The 24,906-nt window shown below is 36.0% G+C and overlaps 1 protein-coding gene across 3 annotated transcripts in view; it reads right to left on the reverse strand.

The window, feature by feature from the left end:
• Positions 1-24,906, reverse strand: part of LOC131802249 (myosin heavy chain 95F) — a 55,479-nt gene that overhangs the window by 17,948 nt on the left and 12,625 nt on the right. For all 3 annotated transcript variants that reach the window (XM_059122147.1, XM_059122135.1, XM_059122140.1), the window contains exon 2: positions 3,419-3,607. In XM_059122147.1, coding sequence (XP_058978130.1) covers positions 3,419-3,607 — 189 coding nt within the window. The remainder of the gene's footprint in view (positions 1-3,418; positions 3,608-24,906) is intronic.

A 24,906-nucleotide genomic window follows, 5' to 3' on the forward strand; every position in this document is an offset into this window, starting at 1 on the left:
AAATAAAATAAATTTTCTACCATTCAAAATCTTAATAGTTGTAAAAACAGTTCTCCATTAAAGTAGTGTTTAAAACTCCGATTTCCAATTAGCAATTCCATACACACTAATATCTAATCCATCCGACTTTAATATGATTTCATTTCAACGCTTATTAAAAAATTGTTGCAAAAATTTGCATGACATCTCCAAACTATAACCATATACCATAGCACAAATGCCTAAAGAAGAAGACATAATAAATTTGCCAATAAAAAAGACTGAAATTAGAAAAAAGTTCAAATCTAAACGAATAAATCGTGCATAATAACACGAAATTATCATAATTTTCCACAACAGAAAACATGAATAACCAATGAATGACTAAATGGGTGGATGGATGGATGACTGAAAGAAAGCTTGCAATTCTGCTACTCCGCACACAAATAATGCAAAATAGAGAAACACATTATTGAAATGGAAAAATGGAGTCATATTAAAACTGGAAAAAGCTACCCAAACAACACACAACTTCACAACACAATTGCATTATTGCAGTAATACCACAACTCTTCCGAGGATGAAAATGATGATGATGATGCCGGTGGTAATGGTGATCACAAAAAAAAAAAAATGGATGACAATAGAAAAGTGATGGGTAATGGGTAGGGGAGAAAAACTCCTAAAGTCAAACATGATTATCCGGCCACCACACTGTTGTTTAACTTGCCCGACTGTCAGTCAGTTGGTCGGTCGGTCGGTCGTTGGAAGTAAACATGCATTCACATTATGCTTTCGAGCATGGCCCCATATCTAACAAAGTTTTATTTTTCTGCGCTCTACGGCTATTGTTACAATTCATTGCAGCATATCGGTCAAACTTTCGGACTGTCTGTATAAACTGACATAGTTTGTAGAGTGGGAAGGAAAATATGATGGTATATCAAATCAAATCCATAATAAACAATTTTAAATTTGTTTGCATTATGCAGATATTGTTGAGAATAAACCGAATACGGTCAAAATATTTAAACTTAGCCAAAAAAGGAATAAACGGAAATGAGTAGGAACAGGGGGCAATGGATTTATTTTTAGCTATCTAGGAAAATTATTTGTACATCTTCACAATTTTTGATTTCTACAAGAAAACAACAGGAAGAGAAAAATTACAAAGGTGTCTTCTATGATACGGAATTTCGCTCTTCTATGTAAAGGACTTCCGCTCTTCTATGAGAAGATTTACGGTCTTGCAGGAAAATATAAGACCTTCTCGTCTTCTATGGGAAAATGTTGTAATATTCTGTGAGAATAGCTACCGTCCTTTTTTGAGAAGACCCTGTGGCCACCTGAGTTTTCTATGAAAAAATCGTCTGGTCTTCTGGGTGAAAACAGTCTGGTCTTCTTTGCGAAGACCTTCTGACATTTGTGAGAAATCTTCCTGATCTTCTATAAAAACACTTTTGGGACTGATATGAGAAGAGTCTCCCACGAGAATAACTTTTGGCCTCTCATTAGAAGGTGTTTTTATCGTCTGGCCTTATCTCAGAAAGTTCATTGAACACTTCCTGTGTTCAGCGACGAAGCTCACTTTAGGCTAAGATCTGGACGAAGCATTGTAAAGCTGCTAATACCTCCAGAAAAAGTCAAAGTTTGTTACATCCGATTGGCTGGTGGCATTATTGGACCATATTTATTCAAAGGTGCTGCGAATCGTAAAGAAACTGTAAATGGTGAGCTCTATCGTGAGACGATTTATTTTACTTTGATACCGGTCAATTGGCCACCTATATTGTACGATTTAAAGCATGTAGATTATTTTTTGTGGGGCTATGTTATCGCTAATGTCTATACGCTACAATTGACACATTGGGACATGGACGCACTTACAGGGTGAGATGAAAAACCTGCAACTAACTTCAGACTGCTGTCGCTTCTAAGCCACTCGTCCGACAACTGTTAAAATTATTCCAATGGCAGCTCATTATATGAAATTATATTGAAATTCCAAAAAGTGCTAGAACTTACACCGCAACAGAAAGAAAATAGACTCAAAAGAGCTAAAGAGTTGCTTAGCGTGGCCGAAAGTGGTGAACTGCCAAATTTAGTTTTAATCCGATGAGAAAACATTCGTTGTCCAGCAGTTTGTGAACAAACAAAATCATCGTGTTTACCTGCCAAAGAGGTCAGCTGAAAATGTGCACATTCGGTTGGCCACCAGAACTCAAGCGCCGGTCATGGTGATAGTGTGGGCCGCCATAATAGCCGATGGTCGCTCTCTACTCGTATTAATCGACTGTGGCATCAGATATTATCGCGAAAATATTCGGAAGGGTGTATTAATGCCTTGGGCACGCAAATATTTTGACCTCAGACCTTGGACATTCCAACATGACTCAGCACCATCGCACTCAGCAATGACCACCAAAATCTCCGGATACCAATCCTTTGGACTGTTGTGTCTGGAGTATTTTGGAAAGCAAGGTTGGCACTAAAAAATACCAAAGTGTCGATCACCTCAAGCAATCGCTTCGCCGGGAATGGGCCAAAATACCGCAGAGCAAAATTCGAACAGCGTGTGTCGCTTTCATTGGCCGTTTGAAGGCCATAATTCGTGCCAAAGGTGACCAATTCGAACAAATCTAAACTTATTCTAAAATTTGCTACTATTTGCGACAGTTTTGCTTTCATTCAATAAAAATAAAAAAAAATGTAAAAATTATGGCATTTGACTTTGTTGCAGTTTTCTATCTCACCCTGTATGGCGGAGAGTATAAAAATAAACCAATTGTCAATAAGGTTCGTCCATGGGTCAAAAAAAATGAATTGAGGAAATTGCAGTAGATTCTGTACTTTGATACTTCATGCATATATTGAATCAAAGAGTGATTCTGACCCAAAAATGATAATGGGTATATTTCCTTCTCTACGTTATTAACAAATGCGCAGACATAACATCAAGTGTTGTTGTGTGAAGTTGGGTATAGTTACGGACAGTTTGTAGATTTCCAAAAAATAACATTTTTCGTACTTTTTCGAAAAGTAACATTTTTTTATTTAAGGGGTTATCCGGTTGAACTCGAAATAAAAGCTGCTTGTATCGGTTTGAATTCCAACCAAACCCAAATCCTTATCTACGTGAACAACATGATATATTTTGCCACAATAATAATGAATAGAATCTTTCAATCAACATCGGGGACTTTTTATGACATTATTCACATTTCTATGTGTTTTCATCCATCAAATTCCAATAAGGCAGCGTAAATTGTATTTACTTTTATCACGGTTAAATTTTGGGTATTTAAAATAATCACTTAATTTGTTTATAATATTAGATGAGTCACTCTTTTAAAGTTGTCTCCATGGCAGGAAGATTTAATGAAACACTTGGAAAATATAATAAAATACACTGCTGTAGACCAAAAACACAAATACTTACAATTGTCATCGTGATCCTGTGGTCCATCACACGATGAGAATATATCGTCCATGTGACATGATCGTTTGGGGTATTTACGATCCAGAGGTGTCACTTCAAAATCCTTAGCACCAATTTCTGATATTCGGCACTGGATATAACCCTCGACGGGATCACGGGCCCACACAAGTTGTGTGTCCATTTTGCGAACTGGAACGAGAGAGGAAAACACCGAGAATGTTAACAATATAGTTACTAGGCATTTCAAAAGATGTTAAAAATGTTATATTTAGTTTTCTAAAATTCCGCTGAAAAACAAAGAAGAATACCAAAAAATGATCAAAGATACTCTGTGGTGGTACAGAGGAAGAAAAAAGAATACAACGAACAAACAACAACTGTGTAGCAGCAGCAGCAAAAAAAAAAATGCCACAAATTGTAATCTTATCAGAGAAATGAATTCAACAACATTGAATGTGGTGTGTATCGTAAGTGTACCTAAGTATCTAAGGTTGTACGTATGTATGTCTGTCTGTCTGTATGTCAGTAAATGAAAAGTAATGTCAAGTCTATGACAGGTGACACAGCTGATGAAACAAGAAGTTAAAACCCAGCTACAACACAATCAACAGCACTGTTCGATCAATCTTATTCTTTTCTCTCTCTCTCCTGTTTCCTAACTTCTTCTCACGTCATTTCATTTACGTAGATTTTTCATATGTCATTCACTTCTATCCGTTTTATTTTTATTTCGTGTTGCTCTCTTACCGGTAAAGTTTTGTTAAATAAAAAAATGAAGAAAGTAAAACAAAAAAATAAACACTACAACAAAATATTTCCTTAAACAAAAAAAAATTGTTAACCGGCGAACGTTTCAATTTAGACTAAATGAGCCGCCCGACTCTCGTGTTATAACAACCTACCTACCTACTCTACCCACCACTCACTCCGTCTCATCGGGAAGAGAGTTATTTTTTCTAGTGTTTTGACGGGTTTTGTTTGAGTTTTAATGGGGGATTTTCGTTTCCAAACACACACGCTCAATTCGATTGGAGATCCACAGTTTGTTGATATCAAAAACTGGTTGAGAGCAGTTGTCTGCTCAGGTAGTTAGGTTGGAGAAATATATATATAGAGAGAGAGAGAAGTGAATGAAATGATGGTTACATTTGTTTTGTTTGGGAGTATGAGATAAAAAAATAAGAGCTAATAAAAATAGACAGTGGTTTCAAAGAGACGTGGCAAATTGTTAGCTACATTTTTTCGTTTACTAAAAATGTAAAAGTTTAAAAGGATAGAATTCGATACTTCAAGGAAACTTAAATTTTCTCATGTAAGTCACTACTATTATTACAAAGGATTTGATAAAATTCGTACTTAAACCACTTCTCAAAAGTACTAGAAGCTCTCCTTTTGGAATTATATGTTATAGTTTTGGAGGAATAATTTCAAATTTCGCACCATTAATTGTGTTTTTGAAAATTCTATGAATAAGAGGTAGAATCTGTTCTAATATTTTCGTATGTAGGCCATTATTTGAACGAAGTATCAGATAAAGTGTTATTTATGATATTTAAAAAGTATGAATGTTCGGTTTTTGTATTTTCAGATTCCAAAGTAAACTCGAAAGATGAAAACCTATTCCTTGCATGTTTTTCAAACGTTTTTAAGTTCATTTTCCGAGAATTCTGAAAATCGATATTAGGACTTGTCTTGAAAAAAAAAAAAAAAAAATCAGACAAAATCACTACTTTCTTGTACTGAAAAACATCCAAACGTACTAAATGTGAAGAAGAGATAAAATGTCTATATTTAGCAAGGGTCCCTATCGGTGTGAGGGTATGAAAAATGTGTTTGGTTCGAAAAAGGACCAAATGATTAAAAGTATTAAATAATAGTAGAATGTACTTAGTGTGGCTAAAGCACATACTTTTATCGTAATAAACTTAACATTTAGCACTATTAGTACGGAATAATACACTATTTTACAAAGAGTTCAGCTGAAAATGTGTACCTTATGTTGGCCACCAGAACTCAAGCGCCGGCCATGTTGAGGGTGGAGGCCGTCATAACAGCCGATGGTCGCTCTCGGCTCGTATTAATCGACCGTGGCATCAGAATAAATTCCGAATGTTATCACGGAAACATTCTGGAGGGTGTATTAAAGCCTTGGGCACGCAAACATTTTGGCCGCAGACTTTGGACATTCCAACAGGACTCAGCACCATCGCACTCAAAACGCGCCACCTAAGAATGGTTACAAAATGAGGTTTCTCGCTTCATTTCCAGCGCACAATGACCACCAAAATCTCCGAATACCAATCCGTTGGACTACTGTGTCTGGAGTATTTTGCAAAGCAAGGTTGGCACTACAAAATACCAAAGTGTCTATCTCCTCAAACAAGCGCTTCGCCGGGAATGAGCCAAAATATCGCTGAGAAATATTCGGGCAGTGTGTGACGGTTCCATTGGCCGTTTGAAGGCCATAATTCGTGCCAAAGGTGACCAATTCGAACAAATCTAAACCTATTCTAAAATTTGATGCTATTTCCGAAATATTTTGCTTTCATTCAATTTAAAAAAAAAATATGTCGTTTGGCTTAGTTGCAGATTCTTATCTGACCCTGTATATTCATTTTTTCGGTGTTTGGGAGGTTTCTACCCTTAAATTTAACATTTCGAGTTCTCAGTTGATAGTTAAACTCCTCTCAAAAATATACAATGTAGGTCCACTTTTTATTGTAGTCCCATATAATGGTAGCTCTTGATTTTCTGTATTTGAAATTTTCCGTTCGATATACTGTATATTTGATATTTTGGGTCAATTGTGGGTAGATTAACTTATCCTAAAAATATATTCAATATACAACGGGAATTCTTAATTTTAAATTTCATTCAAGTTTTCACAGAGTGGTGGTTTAAAAAAAATATATTTTTCTTGTTACCCTATAAATTATATATCATTTATGGAAATCAAAATGATTTTTCCACTTTTGAGTGTCTCCAAACCACTGTGCTTGTTGACGTTTTTTTTGATACTGAGATTAGCCTTTTGCTTTCGTCATCATATTTGTTTTACTCCTGAGCTATTTAACATACGTTTGTGTTCTCTCTTTTCATAACAACAAATAAACTTCAATAGAAATGCATTTCACAGGGCGAGTTTATGGAGATTTTTATGGTCGTTGCTAGCTAGACGGAAAGATGATAGCCTATAAAAATTCTCTAAAAAAAATCATTATAACTATTTCCTATAGATTTCCAGAAAATGAGAATGGCCACGATCAAAAAAAGCAATTGCTACTATAAATAAAAAACCGCTTTGCTCTTCACAAAAAGAGTTTTTATTCAACTCTTTTTTTTTTGGAACGTCACAGGTCTACGTGGAGCAGAGTTATGTGCCGCGGCGAGTGAATCATAGTCATATTCTTTGCCGTCGTTGGTAGTACACTGGAAACCCATTAACCTAAACCGTTTCACATGATAACAGGGCAGTAAATGAAAAGAAAAAAAAAACAAAAATTAAGAACAATAATAATGTTTTGACGCGTTGTATTGCTCTTTTGTTTAAACATTAGACCAACAACTGTTTGTTTCCATTAATTAAAGTTTTCAATTTTTTGCGAAGGCCATTTCTCTTCAATAACACGTAGCAAACACATTTTAACGATAAGAATAATTTATTTAGGTTTGGTCTTCCAAATAGTCCGAAGAAATTAAAGGGAAATTATGGGCTTAAATTTTGGAAATAAAATTTATTATCTCTTAGAAAGAAAGTGTTTGAAATGGTAACCTGTTATATGGTTATAATATTTAAAAAAAAATGGTAAAGCATGTGTTATTTAAGTCAAGCCTTAAAGGTTCTTGGGCAATAAAAAATCGTTAAAGAGAATTTTAAACTTGGGTCGATAATAAAGTCAAAGTATGAGTGCATTTCAACCTCAATTAAATATTATCTCTAAAATTAACCTTATGTCAATAAAGAACTTTGAAATGAAATATATTGTATAGTATTCGTTTGAAAGATCACAACTTGTTAGTTAACTTAAATACGAACCTTGTGTAGGAGAAGTATACAGATATTTTAGACCATGGAGTAAAATGTAATTATGCCCCCAGCCATATGACTAGAGGGGTATAGATATCATTTGATATGTAGGTACGGCCAAAACGTACCCTATCAAAATAACGGCTTTAGACCCCAGGTCTCTTTGGACCAAATCCGTATGGCTGGTGCGAAAGATGACTCTCGAAATGAGTATCCGATTTGGTCCAAACTTGGTACATCGTAATATTATCGATCCACTCCTTCTGGTACCTCCCCAAAAATGTCGAAATTTTCAAAAAAAAAAATATCTATATGTATATAGGGTGAAATTAAAAACTGCAACAAAGTCAAACTCGTTAGTTTTTACATTTTTTTTTTAATTTAATTGAATGAAAGCAAAAATGTCGGAAATAGCATTAAATTTTAGGATAAGTTTAGATTTGTTCGAATTGGTCACTTTTGGCACGAATTATCGCCTTCAAACGTCACACGCTGTCCGAATGTTGCTTTGCGGTATTTTGGCCCATTTCTGGCGAAACGCTTGCTTGAGGCGATCGACACTTTGGTATTTTTTAGTGCCAGCCTTGCTTTCCAATATACTCCTGACTCAATAGTCCAACGGATTGATATCCGGAGATTTTCGTGGCCATTGTGCGCTGGAAAAGAAGCGAGGAACCTCATTTTGTAACCATTCTTGGGTGGTTCGTGCTGAGTGTTTGCGTGCCCAAGGCTTTAATACACCCTCCAAAATATTTTCGCGATAATATTCGGCATTTATTCTGATGCCACGATCGACTAATATGAACGGAGAGCGACCATCGGCTGTTATGACGGTCCACACGATCACCATGGTCAGTGCTTGAGTTTTGGTGGTCAAGCGAAGGTGCACATTTTCAGCTGACCTCTTTGGCAAGCGCCGATCACACGATCATTTTGTTTGTTTACAAACTGCTGGACAACGAATGTTTTCTCATCGGAGAAAAACAAATTCGGCATTCCACCACTTTAGGCCAAGCGAAGCAATTCTTTGGCTCTTTTGAGTCTATTTTCTTTCTGTTGCGGTGTAAGTTCTTGCACTTTTTGGAATTTTAATGGCTTTACCCCGAGCTCATTTTTCAAAAATTGGCGAATGGACTATTGCGTTATGTTCAGCTCACGAGCCATTTTTTGGCCACTGCGACGCGGGTTTCGATCAACTCGCTTATTTACTTTTCGAAACATTTCTGCCGAGGTTGCTGTTTTCTTTCATCCATTTCCTTCAAGTCATCCAAGTCCTTCAAGAAATGACAGCAGTCTGAAGTTGGTTGCAGTTTTTTCATTTCACCCTGTAGTTATTTTCCGGCTGCTAAAATTTCAAAACTTGGTGGCAAATGTGATGTGTGATATTTCTTTGTTAAAATAATGGGTTGATAAATAGATTTTTCATGAGAATGTTTGCTGGGATTTTCTTAGATATTTATTCAATTATTTTAGATTGGGCGCCACATTTGTGGGAACTACAACCAAATGTGATTGATCTTTGTTTGACGCATAATTTTCAAATGATAGGTGATAAGAAAAAGATGTCGAATGGTTTTCAAAACATTTTTTAAAAAATGTTGCTAAATTATTTTACATAGACCTACCCGATTTTCGTTGAGAGTTTTAAGCTGACTTAATTGGCCAGACTTTGTTTTTTTTTTTCAATTTTCACGAAAAATATAATTTGTAAATTTCACACATTGCACATGCATTCCAGAAAAAGTCATAATGTGGTCACGGGAGGAAAATATTAACACCAATCTTAATGTTTGAAGTTCAACAAAGCATTACCAACCAATCACATTGACCTGGTGGTGCAGTTGCCATGTCGGCGAAAATGCAAAGAGTAGACAAGACGAAAACTTATAACCTTGTCATGGAAATCACAGTAATTAGACAAGCAACTACAGTAAAACCTTTCAATGTAGACTGCACTTCATTTTGTAAGAAATCATGACAGGCAGGTTTGTGATATAAACGATTTCTACTCGTTTTAATAAAAATCGATCTGATCTTTGTGGAAATAGTGATTAAATTCAGAAAATATAACTTTATAACATTCTGCCAAAGAGACATCTGTATATCACAAAATACCATTAAACCAATTCCGATTGCGGAGATCGATTCCAAATCTCGGTAAGTTACATGACTACGAATAAAGTTTCCTCAACCAATTCCGATTGCGCAGATGGATTAGAGTGAGTTTCCATTACCAAATTAAATATTCTCGGTAAAATGAAACGAAACAAGTAAAATAGTATCAGTCGGTTTTGCCGACAGATGTATACCCTCAGCCTTGAGTTACGAACGTGACAGATTTGGACTATATCGACTACTTCTTGTACTTTATATGAGGTATATGCACCTTTTCGGAAAATGGAAATATGCGTCAGGTAACAGATACAGCGGACCGAAGTATTCCATTTTCACACTTCATCTAATACAGATAAAATACATCATCCTAGTCTGAATAGAATCGGATGATAATTTTGCGTTTCATGAGCTTCATGGATACTCATAATTTTGACCTTTTGTGTAGGAGGTACCAGAAGGAGTGGACCGATATATCCCATCTTCACACCAGATCTTGAGTTAGTAGTAATAATGGGACGTGTGTAATATGAAGAGAACTGGATGTTTATTTCGGATTCTTTGGAATGGAATCGTGTTCAAGTGTTTTAAGAGCGTGATGAATATTCAAAATTTCGACCTTTTGTGGGGGAGGTGCTTATTGGAGTGGACCTATATTATCCATTTTTGCACCTGACCTAGAACTGACGTAAATATCAGGATTTGCAAAGTTGGAACAAAATCGGATTATCGATTCTCTTTCTGTGCAGAAAATTTTTTTTATATATTTTATTTTTTTGAAAATCTTGATTATTTGTTTGGGAGGTACCAGAAGGAGTGGACCGATATATTCCATCTTAACACCAGACCTTGGGTTAATATAAATATTGAGATGTGTGAAATTTGAAGACAATCGGACTCTTACATCACATTTTATGAGAGTTGTAATTATTTAAAATTTCGACCCTTTGTGGGGGAGGTACCAGAAGGAGTGGACCGATATTGTCCATTTTTACACTTGACCTAGCACTTACGCAAATATTGAGATTTGCAAAGTTTGAGCAAAATCAGATTATCGTTTCTCTTTCTGTGCAAAAAATATATATTTGTTAAAATTTCGACCATTTGTGGGGGATGTACCAGAAGGAATGGACCGATATATTCCATCTTAACATCAGACCTTGGGCTAACATAAATATTGGCATGTGTGAAATTTGAAGACAATCGGACTCTTACATCACATATTATGAGAGTTGTAATTATTCAAAATTTTGACCATTTGTGGGGGAGGTACTTGATGGAGTGGACCGATATTGTCCATTTTCACATTTGACCTAACACTGACGCAAATATTAAGATTTGCAAAGTTGGGGCAAAATCGGTTTATCGCTTCTCTTTCTGTGCAAAAAATTAATTTTTTGAAAATTTCGGCTTTTTGTGGGGGAGGTACCAGAAGGAGTGGACCGATATTGCCCATCTCCGAACTCGATCTAAGTTTGACAAAAATATTACGATGTATCAAGTTTGGACCAAATCGGATACTCCCTTCAAGAGTTATCGTGCGCACCAGCCAGCCAGACAGACAGACGGACGGACGGACGGACATCGATAGATCGACTCCAAATGTTCTGAAACGGATTTGGTCCAAAGAGACCTAGGGTCTAAAACCGTTATTTCGACTAGGCACGTTTTGACCGTATCAAATGATATATACCCTCTGTAGCCATATGGCTGAGGGTATAAAAAGTTGCCTTAATGTGCTCCGTATGAGTTTCCACTGTATTTTGCTCATATTTCACAAAACAACTTCCCACAAAGTCATCTAAAATAATCTATGGACATTTAATATGCTTATGCATGCATGAGAAGTTTTTTGATATGTTGTCGGCTGGTCATATGTCTTGGATTTTGAATGGAAAAAAACTGGCACTATTTTAAGAATAGAAAGAAGTTGGCTTCATTAGTGTCTATGGCGACGGTTTTAATAACATGCAATGAAAAACACACATGTATCTATGATTTTTTTAGCGACACTTTAAGGTTTAAAGTTACGACAGGTTGATTTTAAAAGGCCGTGAAGGTAAAACAGTATAACTTCAAAGCTTCGGATGGAGAATGTAAGAAGTTTTATAACAATGTACAAAAGAACAATGTTTTGAAGAAAAATACGAATTTCTTGTATTTGGGTTGAAGTTATTGTTTAAGAAGAGAATAGCCTAATGGGGATGGTGGTGATGAAATATATTGGAGATATGTATTTCCAAAATCTTTGTAATGAAAACAAATTTATTATATGGAAAAAAATAATTGAAGTCGAAGTTTACCATATATATATATAGGGACTATACCAAAAAGTGGACCCAAGACAAATTTTTAAAATCAATGATTCTTAAAGTAATCCTAAGTTCTCCATAAATTTTCAAAACTATATGCTAAATCCTCAAAATATTGGGGTCCCCTTGTATATGCTCAAGGCCATATAAAAGTATTAGAAAATAAACACCCAAAATTCTTTTGGAATTTTGATCCACAAACCGAATGATGTCAAATATACAAACCGGGCAGTCTATTGGAGAGTGAAATTAAAAATAATGGGACGCGAACTTGGAAAGAGTGCTAAATTTGCCGAGAGTTTTTTTTATACCGTCTGTCTGTCTGTTGTAATCATGCTATCTAGTCTAGTAGGTTAAGTTCGGAAATAGGGCATGTTGGTCCAACTTTTCGTATCACCATTACATAACGTATCACCCTCAATATTCAATATTTTTATGATTTTAGCGACATTATAAACCGGAATTGTTTCAAATTTCGTATTTAAATTTCATAAGGGGTACTACGGTCTATGATGGAGGCCGTATGCGTATACAGGTTTACGTCTTCGTATAGCTACCATATAATGATACATCCTGATATTCGACATTTTGATGATTTTAGCGACGTTATTCACTGTCATTATTTCAAATTTCGTGTTAGAAGTTCGTGATGGATACTTCAACCTACCAACAGGGTGAGCTGGAAAAACTGCAACTGACTTAAGACTGCTGTCACTTCGAAGCCACTTGTCCGACAGCTGTAAAAATTGTTCCAGTGACAGCTCATTATATTGTTTAGAAGCGTACAAAAAGTATTTTGGTGAGAATTTTCCAGAAAAAAACAGCTATTCGTGATGGAATTCAAGCGTGATAGTGTGATTTCTTTATATTTGGATGGAAAACCACAAGTGGCTATCGTTAGAGCACTCCAGCGTATACATGTGAATAAATCTTTTGTGTCTCGTACCATCGCTCTTTACCGTGATACTGGTAGCGTAGCGCGACGTCAAGGAAGTGAACAGAAGAAAACACTAACATCAGCAAAAATGATTCGAAAAGTAAATAAGTGACATGATCGAAACCAGCGTCGTAGTGGCCGAAAAATGACTCATGTGCTGAACATATCGCAACATTCCATTCGGAAAATATTGAAAAATGAGATCGGAGTAAAGCCATTGATATTCCAAAAAGTGCCAAAACTTACACCGCAACAGAAAGAAAATATGCTCAAAAGAGCTAAAGAGTTGCTTCACTTGGCCGAAAGTGGTGAACTGCCGGTGTACAAAAGCCTTGGGCACGCAAACATTTTGGCCGCAGACCTTGGACATTCCAACAGGTACAATACGCAGACAATTTCCTTGCATAGGCTGTAGTATCCATTACGAACTTCAAATACAAAATTTGAAATAATTCAGGTAAATAATGTCGCTAAAATCATCCAAATACCGAATATCGTGGGTACCGTTATATGAGGTCTATACGAAGACGTGGGCCCAAATGGCCCATTTTCTGTCTTAGGCTGTAGTATTCATTACGAACTTCAAATACCAAATTTGAAACAATTTCGGTAAATAATGTCGTTAAAATCATCAAAATACCAAATATCGGAGGGTACCGTTATATGGGGGCTATACGAAGACGTGGACCTACATAGCTCATTTTCAATACCAAAAGTTCTGCAGACATAATACACATTTGAGTAAATTTTTATTAACTTACTTCATTTCGTTCGGAAGCTAGAGTGATGTCCACAGACGGACAGACGGACAGACATTGATAAATCGACATAGAATTTTATGCTGATCAAGAATATATATACTTTGTGGGGTTTAAAAATTTCGAGGTGTTAAAACGGAATGACAAACTTAATATACCCTCCATACTATGGTGGAGGGTATAAAAGTCATGTTAAATGGAAAATTTAATGAAGATATGATTGTGACATGACTCATTTTAATCAATGATTTTTTAAGTAATCCAAAGTTCTCCATAAACTAAACCCTATAATAATTGTTTCAAAATATTGGAATCCCTTCGTATATATGATCAATGTGTAATGTTAACGGTACCAAATGGTACTAAGTTTGGAACAGTTCGGTTTAGGGTGAACGGATGAAGTTGAAATCTTGAAATTGTGTATTGTACCAGTGTACCAGTTGATGGTAGGTTTGTAATACAGATGATTGGGTGCATGAATTTTAAATTTGGTATTGAGGTCGCCAGGAAATGTGGAGGTGGTTTTGGAAATGCGTACTATAATTGTTCGAAAAGTACGAAGTGCTAAATTGGGTATTGGGTGAAGGGGTAAAGCTGTGATCCCGAAATTTGATATTGAGGTCTCTGTTGGTATTGTGGACTATAATTTTATGAAAAGTACTAAATAGTATTTAATTCGGTATTGGGTAAAGGAATAGAATTGAAATTTGAGATGGATTTGTTTTTTGGAAATGTGTGCTATAATTGTACGAAGAGTACTAAATGGTACTAAATTGGCTATTGGGTGAAGGGTAGGGATAAAATACTGAAATGTGATATTAAGATAACTGTTGGTATCTGAGCTTGACATTTGGAGATGGGTTTGGAAATGTATTTGAACTAAATGTGGTAAAGAGGGAAGAGATATAGCAGAAACCGTTAAATTTTATTAAATAAATAATTTTTTTTTTTATACCAAAGCTACTAAACTAAAATTCTGAAATTTGATATAGAGGTCACTGTTGGTTTCTAGGGTTTACATATGGAGACGTTGAAATAGTTTTGGATAGATATATTGCATATGTGTCCTTTGTGCAATGGTTTTATTAATATACTCCTCGGTAAACTCAAAATTAAAAAAAATGTGAAGACTTTTTGGTGTAAAAGACAAACATTTTCCTATATTTCCGAAAAACGAAAAGTTTGAAAAATTAGTACGATTTTGATTAAAAAAGTTTGTCAAACTGAAAAAATTGTGAAAAAAAACTGAAAAATTGTGAAAAAAAATTGAAATTGAAGGTGGACTTTTAGCTATTTAATACAATTTGTACGATATTATATCTATCATGGGAAAATATTATATACACCATGCACTCAGGTTTTTTAGCCGGAAATGGTGAAGTAAGTTAATTTGTTTTGTAAATTGTATGTCTCTGACGGATATTTCACATTTTCTAAACGCCAATAGTTTCATACTTTCAATTTGGAATTTAAAAGTCACCACATTCCCCTTTGTGTCATGTACTTATAAAATGTCCATATTCATCAATTTCTTAATGGATTATCTCATATATTCTCATTTCTTCCTTGGTTTCATATTTATGAATGAATAAATTTTTACTATAATCTGATACAACACATTATATAAAAACCATGTATAATATACCCTGGCATTTTTTCTTTTCGAAAATATTTATTACACATTCCTTATGTGTACGCTGTGAAATTCTAGCGTGAAATTATATTCCCAAATGAATATCTCATGCATTCCCATTAAATTCAAAACGCGTGAGATTCTAATGTGTGGATCCATTGCCACACATAAAATGGGACGGATATTCATTCATTCAATCACACATACGTACATATTTTTGGTTCTAGAGAAGAGAACATTCTTTCTCGCATCTACACCTACATCTGCTGTCAATATTTTTATTGTTGTCTCCAGTTGCTGCTCTCTTGTCATTGGAAAACACAAATGCAAAACGATTACTTTTGATGCTGGATTTTCTACGTCATTCGTAGTTATTAAATTGTTATTGTTTTTGTCCAAACAACGTGTATGTATTGAAAAGGTACCCATACATGCAGCTCCCCAATATACATATTTGATGCTGGCACAGTGGGGGATTTGCGTGGAAAAATATTAAATAGGATGTCTTGAGATCACTAACACAGACAACATTTACAAAATATAGCAACACAACTAAATTTGAAATTTTATTTTTTTCAGGCAATGCGCTACTCTTAGCAGACCTACAGTCGAATTTCATGGCAAATGATCTTTGGAACATTTTGAATTGCCACGACTCCGGTATTTTTTTTTTTTAACATTTAAAAAATTGCCAAAAAGCTCATTTTGATGACTTACTTGAAAGAATAGTGATTTCGTTTCTTTGGCAACATGTACAATCCCACAGTAATCCCAATTCCAAATTTTAGGATTCCAACTCTATCGGTTTTTTCCAAAATTCAAATTGTGCCAAAATTAGTACCATACACACATGAGTACGAATTTCCAAAACTACCTACATACCTCAGTCTTACAATGCAATAGTATTCTTATTTCCAAATTTAAGCATTCCAGCTATATCGGTTCAACCAAATCAAAATTTGACTAAATTTAGTACCATTTAGTACTTTTCGTGTACATAAGTAGAAATTTCGAAAACTACCTCCAGAATTCCAGCTCCATCCATTCCTCCAGATTCGAATTGTACCAAGTTCAGTATCGTTAAGTACTTGTCGTATACATGAGTACACACTTCCAAAAATAATTCCTCAACGTTGGTTCAAATTCTAAATTTCAAGTTTTTGGCTATAACCGTTCACATGATACGATATATAGTACATTTTAGTACTTTTCGTACACTTATAGTGCGGATTTCGCAAAAAACCCTTCGGTACATCTATCACATACTCCATAAATGAATCTCATTCTAGCTCTACTGGTTCGTCAAATACAAAGGGTACCATACTTCGTCCCTTGTAGAACTTTTCGTCCCTTTTTACTATGAATTTCAAAAAACCCACCCTTATCTGATGCCTTCGGACCATCAATGACTCTCGCCAAAAATTTCAAGATTATAGTTTAGCCGTTTCTAGCGGGTGTTGATGAATCGTAAAGTCAGTTAATTTACTCTTTTATTAATACATATTTCAAAATGTCATCCATTCGCCCAAAACCATATTGTACCAAATTTAGTACCATTTTGTACGAATGGTACATTTAAGTACGAATTTTCATATATATTTCATATATATTTCTTAACTCCTAAAAACCCTTTGGTAGAGCTACGCAAAAATACACAAGTGATTTATCTCGCACCTCCGTCGTAATTTGAGGGTAATATTTCAAGATTCTAATTTCTGCCGCTTCATCTGGGTGTTGATGAAACAGTCAGTCAGACTCTTTTATAAATATGGATAATTATAATATTTACAATAATATATAAACTTTCAAAAAGTCTTCACCCACTGTGACTTCATGTACATTTAACATTTCCCAAACTGTGTACAAAAGCAAATAGTGTGTGTGTGTGTGTGTTTGAGCTTTGATTGTCCAAGTGATGGGCGACAAGCGACAACTAAGCTCTGCTCTGTGTCGGAGTACTATGCACATATTTGGACCGTATAATAAATTTCATGGCCATTGTCTTTATTCATGGATGTAGTCGATGCAAATACATACATATGTGTATACATACGAATACATTAACTATTTTCTATACCCTCTTGTTGTTAGCGTTCTACTAGCTTTGCAAGATTTCCTTCTAGCGAGCAAAATAAAAATGTATGACATCAAACAGCACAACCAAGATTTGCATGAGGGCAACTAAATATTTAATAGGTACCCATCATAAAGAATACAAAGATTATGAATGGCTTAGAGATGCATGAATTGGCTAAGCGAAGCCCTACATGCTGCCGCGTAACTTCATGGGAGCTTCACACAATTTTTTTTTCTCAAGAGAGAAAATATTTTAAAAATAGTTTGAAAAACAATTTCTTTGGGACTTGAAACATTTTATATGTTTATATTTTTGTAGCAGCTCTGGAAGTCGATTCATACAATATCTTCTCAGTTTTGCAACAAAAAAGATAAAATGCATAAACAAACATGAAGAATATATTAATATATTTCACCTTGTTTGGTGAGAAAGTCAACGTTCTGTAATATTCATTTTAAAAATAAGTAAGCAAAGGCTATAGTCGTGCGGGGCCGATCATGTGATACCCTACAACACTACAATATGTTGAAAGGTCCCTTATGTCAAAATCGAATTTGAAAGATTTCGCTTTTGAAATTATGTCATAGAGCAATGCCCAGATTTACCCTTAGTTTTTTGATCGGGGCATTTGCCCAATATTTACGAACTCCCTCGTGTTGTAAGGTATTCAGAACAATTTTACACGAAAGTTGTGGTCCATTTTTCAGTTAAATATAGTCCAATGGTCATGGTCAAATGCAAGACTTCTTCCCTATTTTTAACTCTCTCTCTTCATGCAAAATTCCGTGTCAATTGGTTTCAATTGCGACCTGCAGAGCTTTGCAGTCGACACTTTGGTATTTTTAGTGCCAACCTGGCTTTCCAAAATACTCAAGACACAATTGTCCAACGGATTAGTATCCAGCGATTTTGGTGGCCATTGTGCGCTGGTAATGAAGCGAGGAACCTCATTTTGTAACCACGCGTGCTGAGTCCTGTTGGAATGTCCAAGGTCTGAGGCCAAAATGTTTGCATGCCCAAGGCTGTAATACACCCCCCAGAATATGTTCGCGATAATATTCGGCATTTATTTTGATGCCACGGTCGATTAATACCAGCGGAGAGCGACCATTGGCTTTTTATAACGGCCCACGCCATCACCATGGCCGGCGCATGAGTTCTGGTGGCCAACCGAAGGTGCACATTTTCAGCTGACCTCTTTGGCAAGTAAACACGATCATTTTGTTTGTTTACAAACTGCTGGACAACGTATGTTTTCTCATCGGAGAAAACCAAATTCGGCAGTTCATCACTTTCGGCCAAGCGAAGCAACTCTTTAGCTCTTTAGATTCTATTTTCTTTCTGTTGCGGTGTAAGTTCTTGCACATTTTGGAATTTCAATGGCTTTACCCCGAGCTCATTTTTCAATATTTGCCGAATGGAATATTGCTATATTTCCAGCAGACGAGCCATTTTTCGGCCACTACACCGCTGGTTTCGATCAAGTCGCTTCTTTACTTTTCGAACTATTTCTGCAGATGTTGCTGTTTTCTTTTTTTCTGGAAAATTCTCACCAAAATGCCTTTGCATGCTTGTAAACAATATAATGAGCTGTCACTGGAATAATTTTAACAGGTTACGGACGAGTGGCTTAGAAATGACAGCGGTTTTAGATTTTCTCAGCAGCAGTTTTTTCATCTCACCCTGTATATATTGTACCTATTTCGCTATATATCCGATATCTGGGCTATCAGCATCACTGTAATGGTCAGAAGTGATCTTTTTATTTGTGATTTGGCCGGGACTAAAAATATTCGCAGTTTAGTGGAAATTTGTTTATAGTTTGACATAAAACTTAAGGGTTATTTTAGCCGCTTAATATTGTCCGATGTTTGTCCGACGTCTACCCAGCCCCAATCTCTAATTCCATGCAAAATTCCGCGTCGATTGGTTTATAATTGTGACCTGTAGAGCAACAGAAAAACCGGGAAATTTTTCATGTTTTTGGTCCATATTTTGCGATCATCTCCAAAAACAATAGGCTTCCATTTTGACCCTATTTCCACCTCCATTTTCAATTTTGTGAAGATGGGGCTCTAGTGTGAATTAGCTCGGCGAGATAGGAAGATCCATGTATAGTCTTCTATGTCGGTGACCAATATTTCGAGGTGTTACATAATTTAATTACATATTTTTATATATATATATATATATATATATATATATATATATATATATATATATATATATATATATATATATATATATATATATATATGTAATAAAATTATGTAACACCTCGAAATATTGGTCACCGACATAGAAGACTATACATGGATCTTCCTATCTCGCCGAGCTAAATCGATCTAGCTGTGTTGTAGGGTATAATGAATGTTTCCACTTTTCACCCCCTAAAATTGAACGTAGTAATGGCAATGTCTGACCTGTTCATGTGCCATACTATTTACGCCTACACCTAATGTGTCCTCTTCTCATTGAATTGTAACTTCCTTATTTGCCTTGTGGCTCTCCCTGTAACCATGCCGAGATGAAGATCATTTATTATAACGCCCCCACAATACATCAACTACTGACCACTTTAAAGACGTAAATGTAATCCAGTAGATCTTCCTCCATCCAAACACTTAAATATTCCCATATCTTAAATGTAAGCAGTTTTGAATCATTTGAATTTAAGCCGCCAGTGTTTTTTGTGCACCATCTACAATGTGTTGTTTTGTTTATATATTCGCACTACTTTTTTTTTTGCTTTTTTGAAAACTAACAATATCCATATTCTTATACGGACCATGTGTTTGTTCCTTGTTGACAGAGATACAAACAACCATGATGACAAGTTCTGTTGAAAAGAATACAAGATTCAAAGCGCAACAATAATAAGAGAAAAGCAACATCGTGTCATTGTCAATGTCGACGACGCCATACCGTCGACGTTGTCTTCTTTATGTGCGATTAGGAGCAGAGGATATAGAGATGTCGTGTGGGAGTAGGGTATTCTCATTGATTTCCAAGGGAATTTTAAAAAGTGATGAGGAAAACTCGACAACTTTGTTTGGATAAAGAGGCAAATTTATCCGCAGGATCTAGACGCGAGACGGTAACAAGATATGTTCTGGGAGGGGGTGAATCCCTTATCCATGAAGCATGAAGCCTTATCTACGTTGCTGGGATAAGAATAGCTTATGCACTCTCTTTGGATAACAAGGATATTTTATTCACTTTATTTGGACAAGGAGACATCTTATCTTAACAGTTTTGTATAAGGAAAATAAGTTATGCATGTGTTTAGTATCAGGATAAGTTGTAAAGTTGTTTGGACAAGGTGCATAACTTATCCACGTTGTTTGGATAACGAGGATAAAATATCTATGTTGTTGGTATTCTATTCATACCCCTATTTATGGGGTTTGAATAATAGGAATAAATTATCCACTTTTTTGAGTGTCTAGGATAAGTTATCCACATTGTTTGGGCTAAGAGATAGCTTATTCACGATTTTTAGATAGCTTCACCAACATGTTTCGATAAAAAGGATAACTTTGTCACGATGTGTGGATATCGATTATAACTTATTCAGATTGTTTGCTAAAGGTCGCCTCGATAAAGAGAATTACGTATTCACCTTGTTTTAATATCAGGATAACTTTTTTTGGAATTGTTTAGATAGCGAGAATAACTTATCCAAGGCTAAATCAATTTGCGTTGCTTTGATAACGAGGATAGCCTATCCACTTTGTTTAGACATAGGGATCACTTGTACACGTTGTTTGAAAACTGAGAATGACTTATTCACGTTGTAAGGTTAACGAGGTTATTTTTATACCCTCCTCCTTGGAAAGGAGGGTATATAAACTTTGTCATTCCGTTTGTAACATCCTTAAATATTCGTCGTAGACCCCACAAAGTACATATATTCATAATCAGCATAAAATTCTAAGTCGATTTAACGATGTCCGTCTGTCTGTTATTGTGTCTAGGATGGTTGGTACTGAAAATGAGATATATCATTCCACGTTCTGGTATAGTCCCCATATAACAGTACCTCCCGATATTTGGTATTTTGATGATTCATGCCACATTTTTTCACTGATTTGTTTGAAAATTGGTATTTGTAGGTCATAACGGGTCCTTGTACGTGTGGCTAAACATGGCATGTATAGGTCCACGTTTTGGTATAGCCCCCATATAAAGGTACCTCCCCATATTCGGTATTTTGATTATTTTTGCCACATTTTTTCACGAATTTGTCTAAAAATTGGTATTTGTTGGTCATAATGGGTTCCAGCTCCGGTGGCGAAACATTGCATACATGGGTCCACGATTTGATATAGCCCCCATATAACGGTACCTCCCGATATTCGGTATTTTCATGGTTTTTGCCACATTTTTTCACTGATTTGTCTAAGAATTGGTATTTGTGGGTCATAATGGGTCCTAGTTCGTGTGGCGAAACATTGTATGTATAGGTCCACGTTTTGATATAGTCCCCATATAACGGTACCTCCCAATATTCGGTATTTTGGTGATTTTTGACACATTTTTTCACGGATTTCTCTGAAAATTGGTAGTTGTAGATCATTATCTCAGTTCATGCGGCGAGTCATTGAAATTATAGGTCCACGTTTTGGTATAGCCCCCAGATAATGGTACCTTTCGATATTCGGTAATTTGATGATTTTTGCCACATTTTTTCACGAATTTGTTTGAAAATTGGTATTTCTTGGTCATAATGGGTTCTAGCTTCTTTGCCGAAACATTGCATGTGTAGGTCCACGATTTGGTATAGCCCCCATATAACGGCACCTTCCGATATTCAGCATTTTAATGGTTTTTTCCACATTTCTTCTAATGTTTCCTTTACCCTAAGGTGGGGGGTATTAAAAGTTTGGTCCGGCCGAACTTAATGTTTTTTTTACTTGTTTTTTTTTGTTTGGATATCGATAACAAGGATTACTTTTCCACTCAGCTTGGATAAGAGTAACTTATCCGCGTGTTTTCAACATTACTGCAATTTTGAAGCGCTTATCGTTGTCCAATAACGAGGATCATTTATTTACTTTGTTTAACGTCCAGGATAAGTTTTGGATGTTATTTGTATAACCAGCATATCTTATTCAGGTTGCGTGGATAACATAAACAGCAAATACATGTCGATTTACTTTATCGACGGTTTTTGGTAATATTCAGATAAATTATCCACGTTGTTTGGATAATTATTATATATTATAACATAGACCCACAAAACATATAGACATTACATGGCTCGATGTAGACGGCCTATTGACCGGACCCGAAAGTAATATAAAATATTTCCCGAACTCGCCTCGCCCACATTATTAAGCGTGTTATGTGGCACCGTGGATATCATCTCAGGGTAGCGCTCACCATTCACAGTTACGTTGAGATTTCTAAAATCTTTGAAAAAGTACGTTTCAATGAAGCAACCATCCCATAAACCGTTGTTTGGACAACATAGATAACCAATTCACGTTGAATGGAAAACATAAATAACACTACAGGGTGAGATGAAAAAACTGCAACCAACTTCAGACTGCTGACATTTCCAAGCCATTCGTCCGACAACTGTTAAAATTATTCCAGTAACAGCTCACAAACGTACAAAAGCATTTTGGTGAGAATTTTCCAGAAAAAAAATTATTCGTGGTGGAATTCAAGCGTAATGGTGCGATACTGGTAGCGTAGCCCGACGTCAAAGAAGTGGATGAAAGAAAATAGCAACATCAGCCGAAATGGTTCTGAAAGTAGAGAAGCGACTTGATCGAAACCCGCGTCGAAGTGGCTGAAAAATGGCTCGTGAGCTGAACATATCGCAATATTCCATTCGGTAAATATTGAAAAAATTAGCTCAGGGTAAAGCCATTGAAATTCCAATTCCATGTGCAAGAACTTACACCGCAACAGAAAGAAAATAGACTCAAAAGAGCTAAAGAGTGGCTTCGCTTGGCCGAAAGTGGTGAACTGCCGAATTTGGTTTTCTCTGATGAGAAAACCATTCGTTGTCCAGCAGTTTGTAAACCAACAAAATGATCGTGTTTACTTGCCAAAGAGGTCAGCTGAACCTTCGGTTGGTCACCAGAACTCAAGCGCCGACCATGGTGTGGGCCGCCATAACAGCCGATGGTCGCTCTCCGCCCGTATTAATCGACCGTGGCATCAGAATAAATGCCGAATATTATCGCGAAAATATTTTGGAGGGTGTATTAAAGCCTTGGGCACGTAAACATTTTGGCCTCAGACCTTGGACAATTCAACAGGACTCAGCACCATCGCACTCAGAACGCCACCAAGAATGGTTACAAAATGAGGTTCCTCGCTTCATTTCCAGTGCATAATGACCACCAAAATCGCCGGATACCAATCCTTTGGACTATTGGAGTATTTTGGAAAGCAAGGTTGGCATTAAAAATACCAAAGTGTCGATCACGGCAAACAAGCGCTTCGCCGGGAATGGTCCAAAATACCGCAGAGCAACATTCGGGCAGTGTGTGACGGTTTCATTGGCCGTTTGAAGGCCATAATTCGAGCCAAAAGTGACCAATTCGAACAAATCTAAACTTATTCTAAAATTTGATGCTAGTTCCGACATTTTTTTCTTTCATTTAATAAAATTTAAAAAAAAAAAACAAGTAAAAAAACATTAAGTTCGGCCGGGCCAAACTTTTAATACCCTCCACCTTAGGGTAAAAGAAACATTAGAAGAAATGTGGCAAAAACCATTAAAATGCCGAATATCGGGAGGTACCGTTATATGCGGGCTACACCAAAACGTGGACCTATAATTACCCATTATGGACCCATTATGACCCACAAATACCAATTTTTAGACAAATCAGTGAAAAAATGTTTCAAAAACCATCAATACAAAAATATATGGGGGCTATATCAAAACGTGGACCTATAATTACAATGTTTCGCCACACGAACTAGAACCCATTATGACCCACATATAATAATTTTTAGACAAATCAGTGAAATAATGTGGCAAAAACCATCAAAATACCGAATACCGGGAGTTACCGTTATATGGGGGCTATACCAAATCATGGACCCATACATGCAATGTTTCGCCACCGGAGCTGGAACCCATTATGACCAACAAATACCAATTTTCAGACAAATGATTTTGCAAAAATCATCAAAATACCGAATATCGGGAGGTACCGTTATATGGGGACTATACCAGAACGTGGACCGATATATCTCATTTTCAATACCAACCATCCTAGACACAATGCAAATAGCTCTGCTAAATTTTGGCGCTCTACGTCAAATATTGTGGGCTGTATCGTGATTTCAACAGACAGACGGACATCGTTAAATCGACTTAGAATTTTATGCTGATTATGAATATATATACTTTATGGGGTCTAAGACGAATATTTAAGGATGTTACAAACGGAATGACAAAATTAATATACCATCCATAGTATGGTGGAGGGTATAAAAATTAAGATTATGGCGTTTGACTTTGTTGCATTTTTTATCTCACACTGTATACCCGATTCACGCTTTTAAATAACTTAGATACTTTATTCATGGTGTTTCGACAAAATAGATACTTTATCGATGATCTTTGGATACACCAGATACTTTATCCTCGCTGTGTGGACA

This window comes from Musca domestica, unplaced genomic scaffold (genome assembly GCF_030504385.1).
Source record: "Musca domestica strain aabys unplaced genomic scaffold, Musca_domestica.polishedcontigs.V.1.1 1, whole genome shotgun sequence".
Lineage (NCBI taxonomy): Eukaryota > Metazoa > Arthropoda > Insecta > Diptera > Muscidae > Musca > Musca domestica.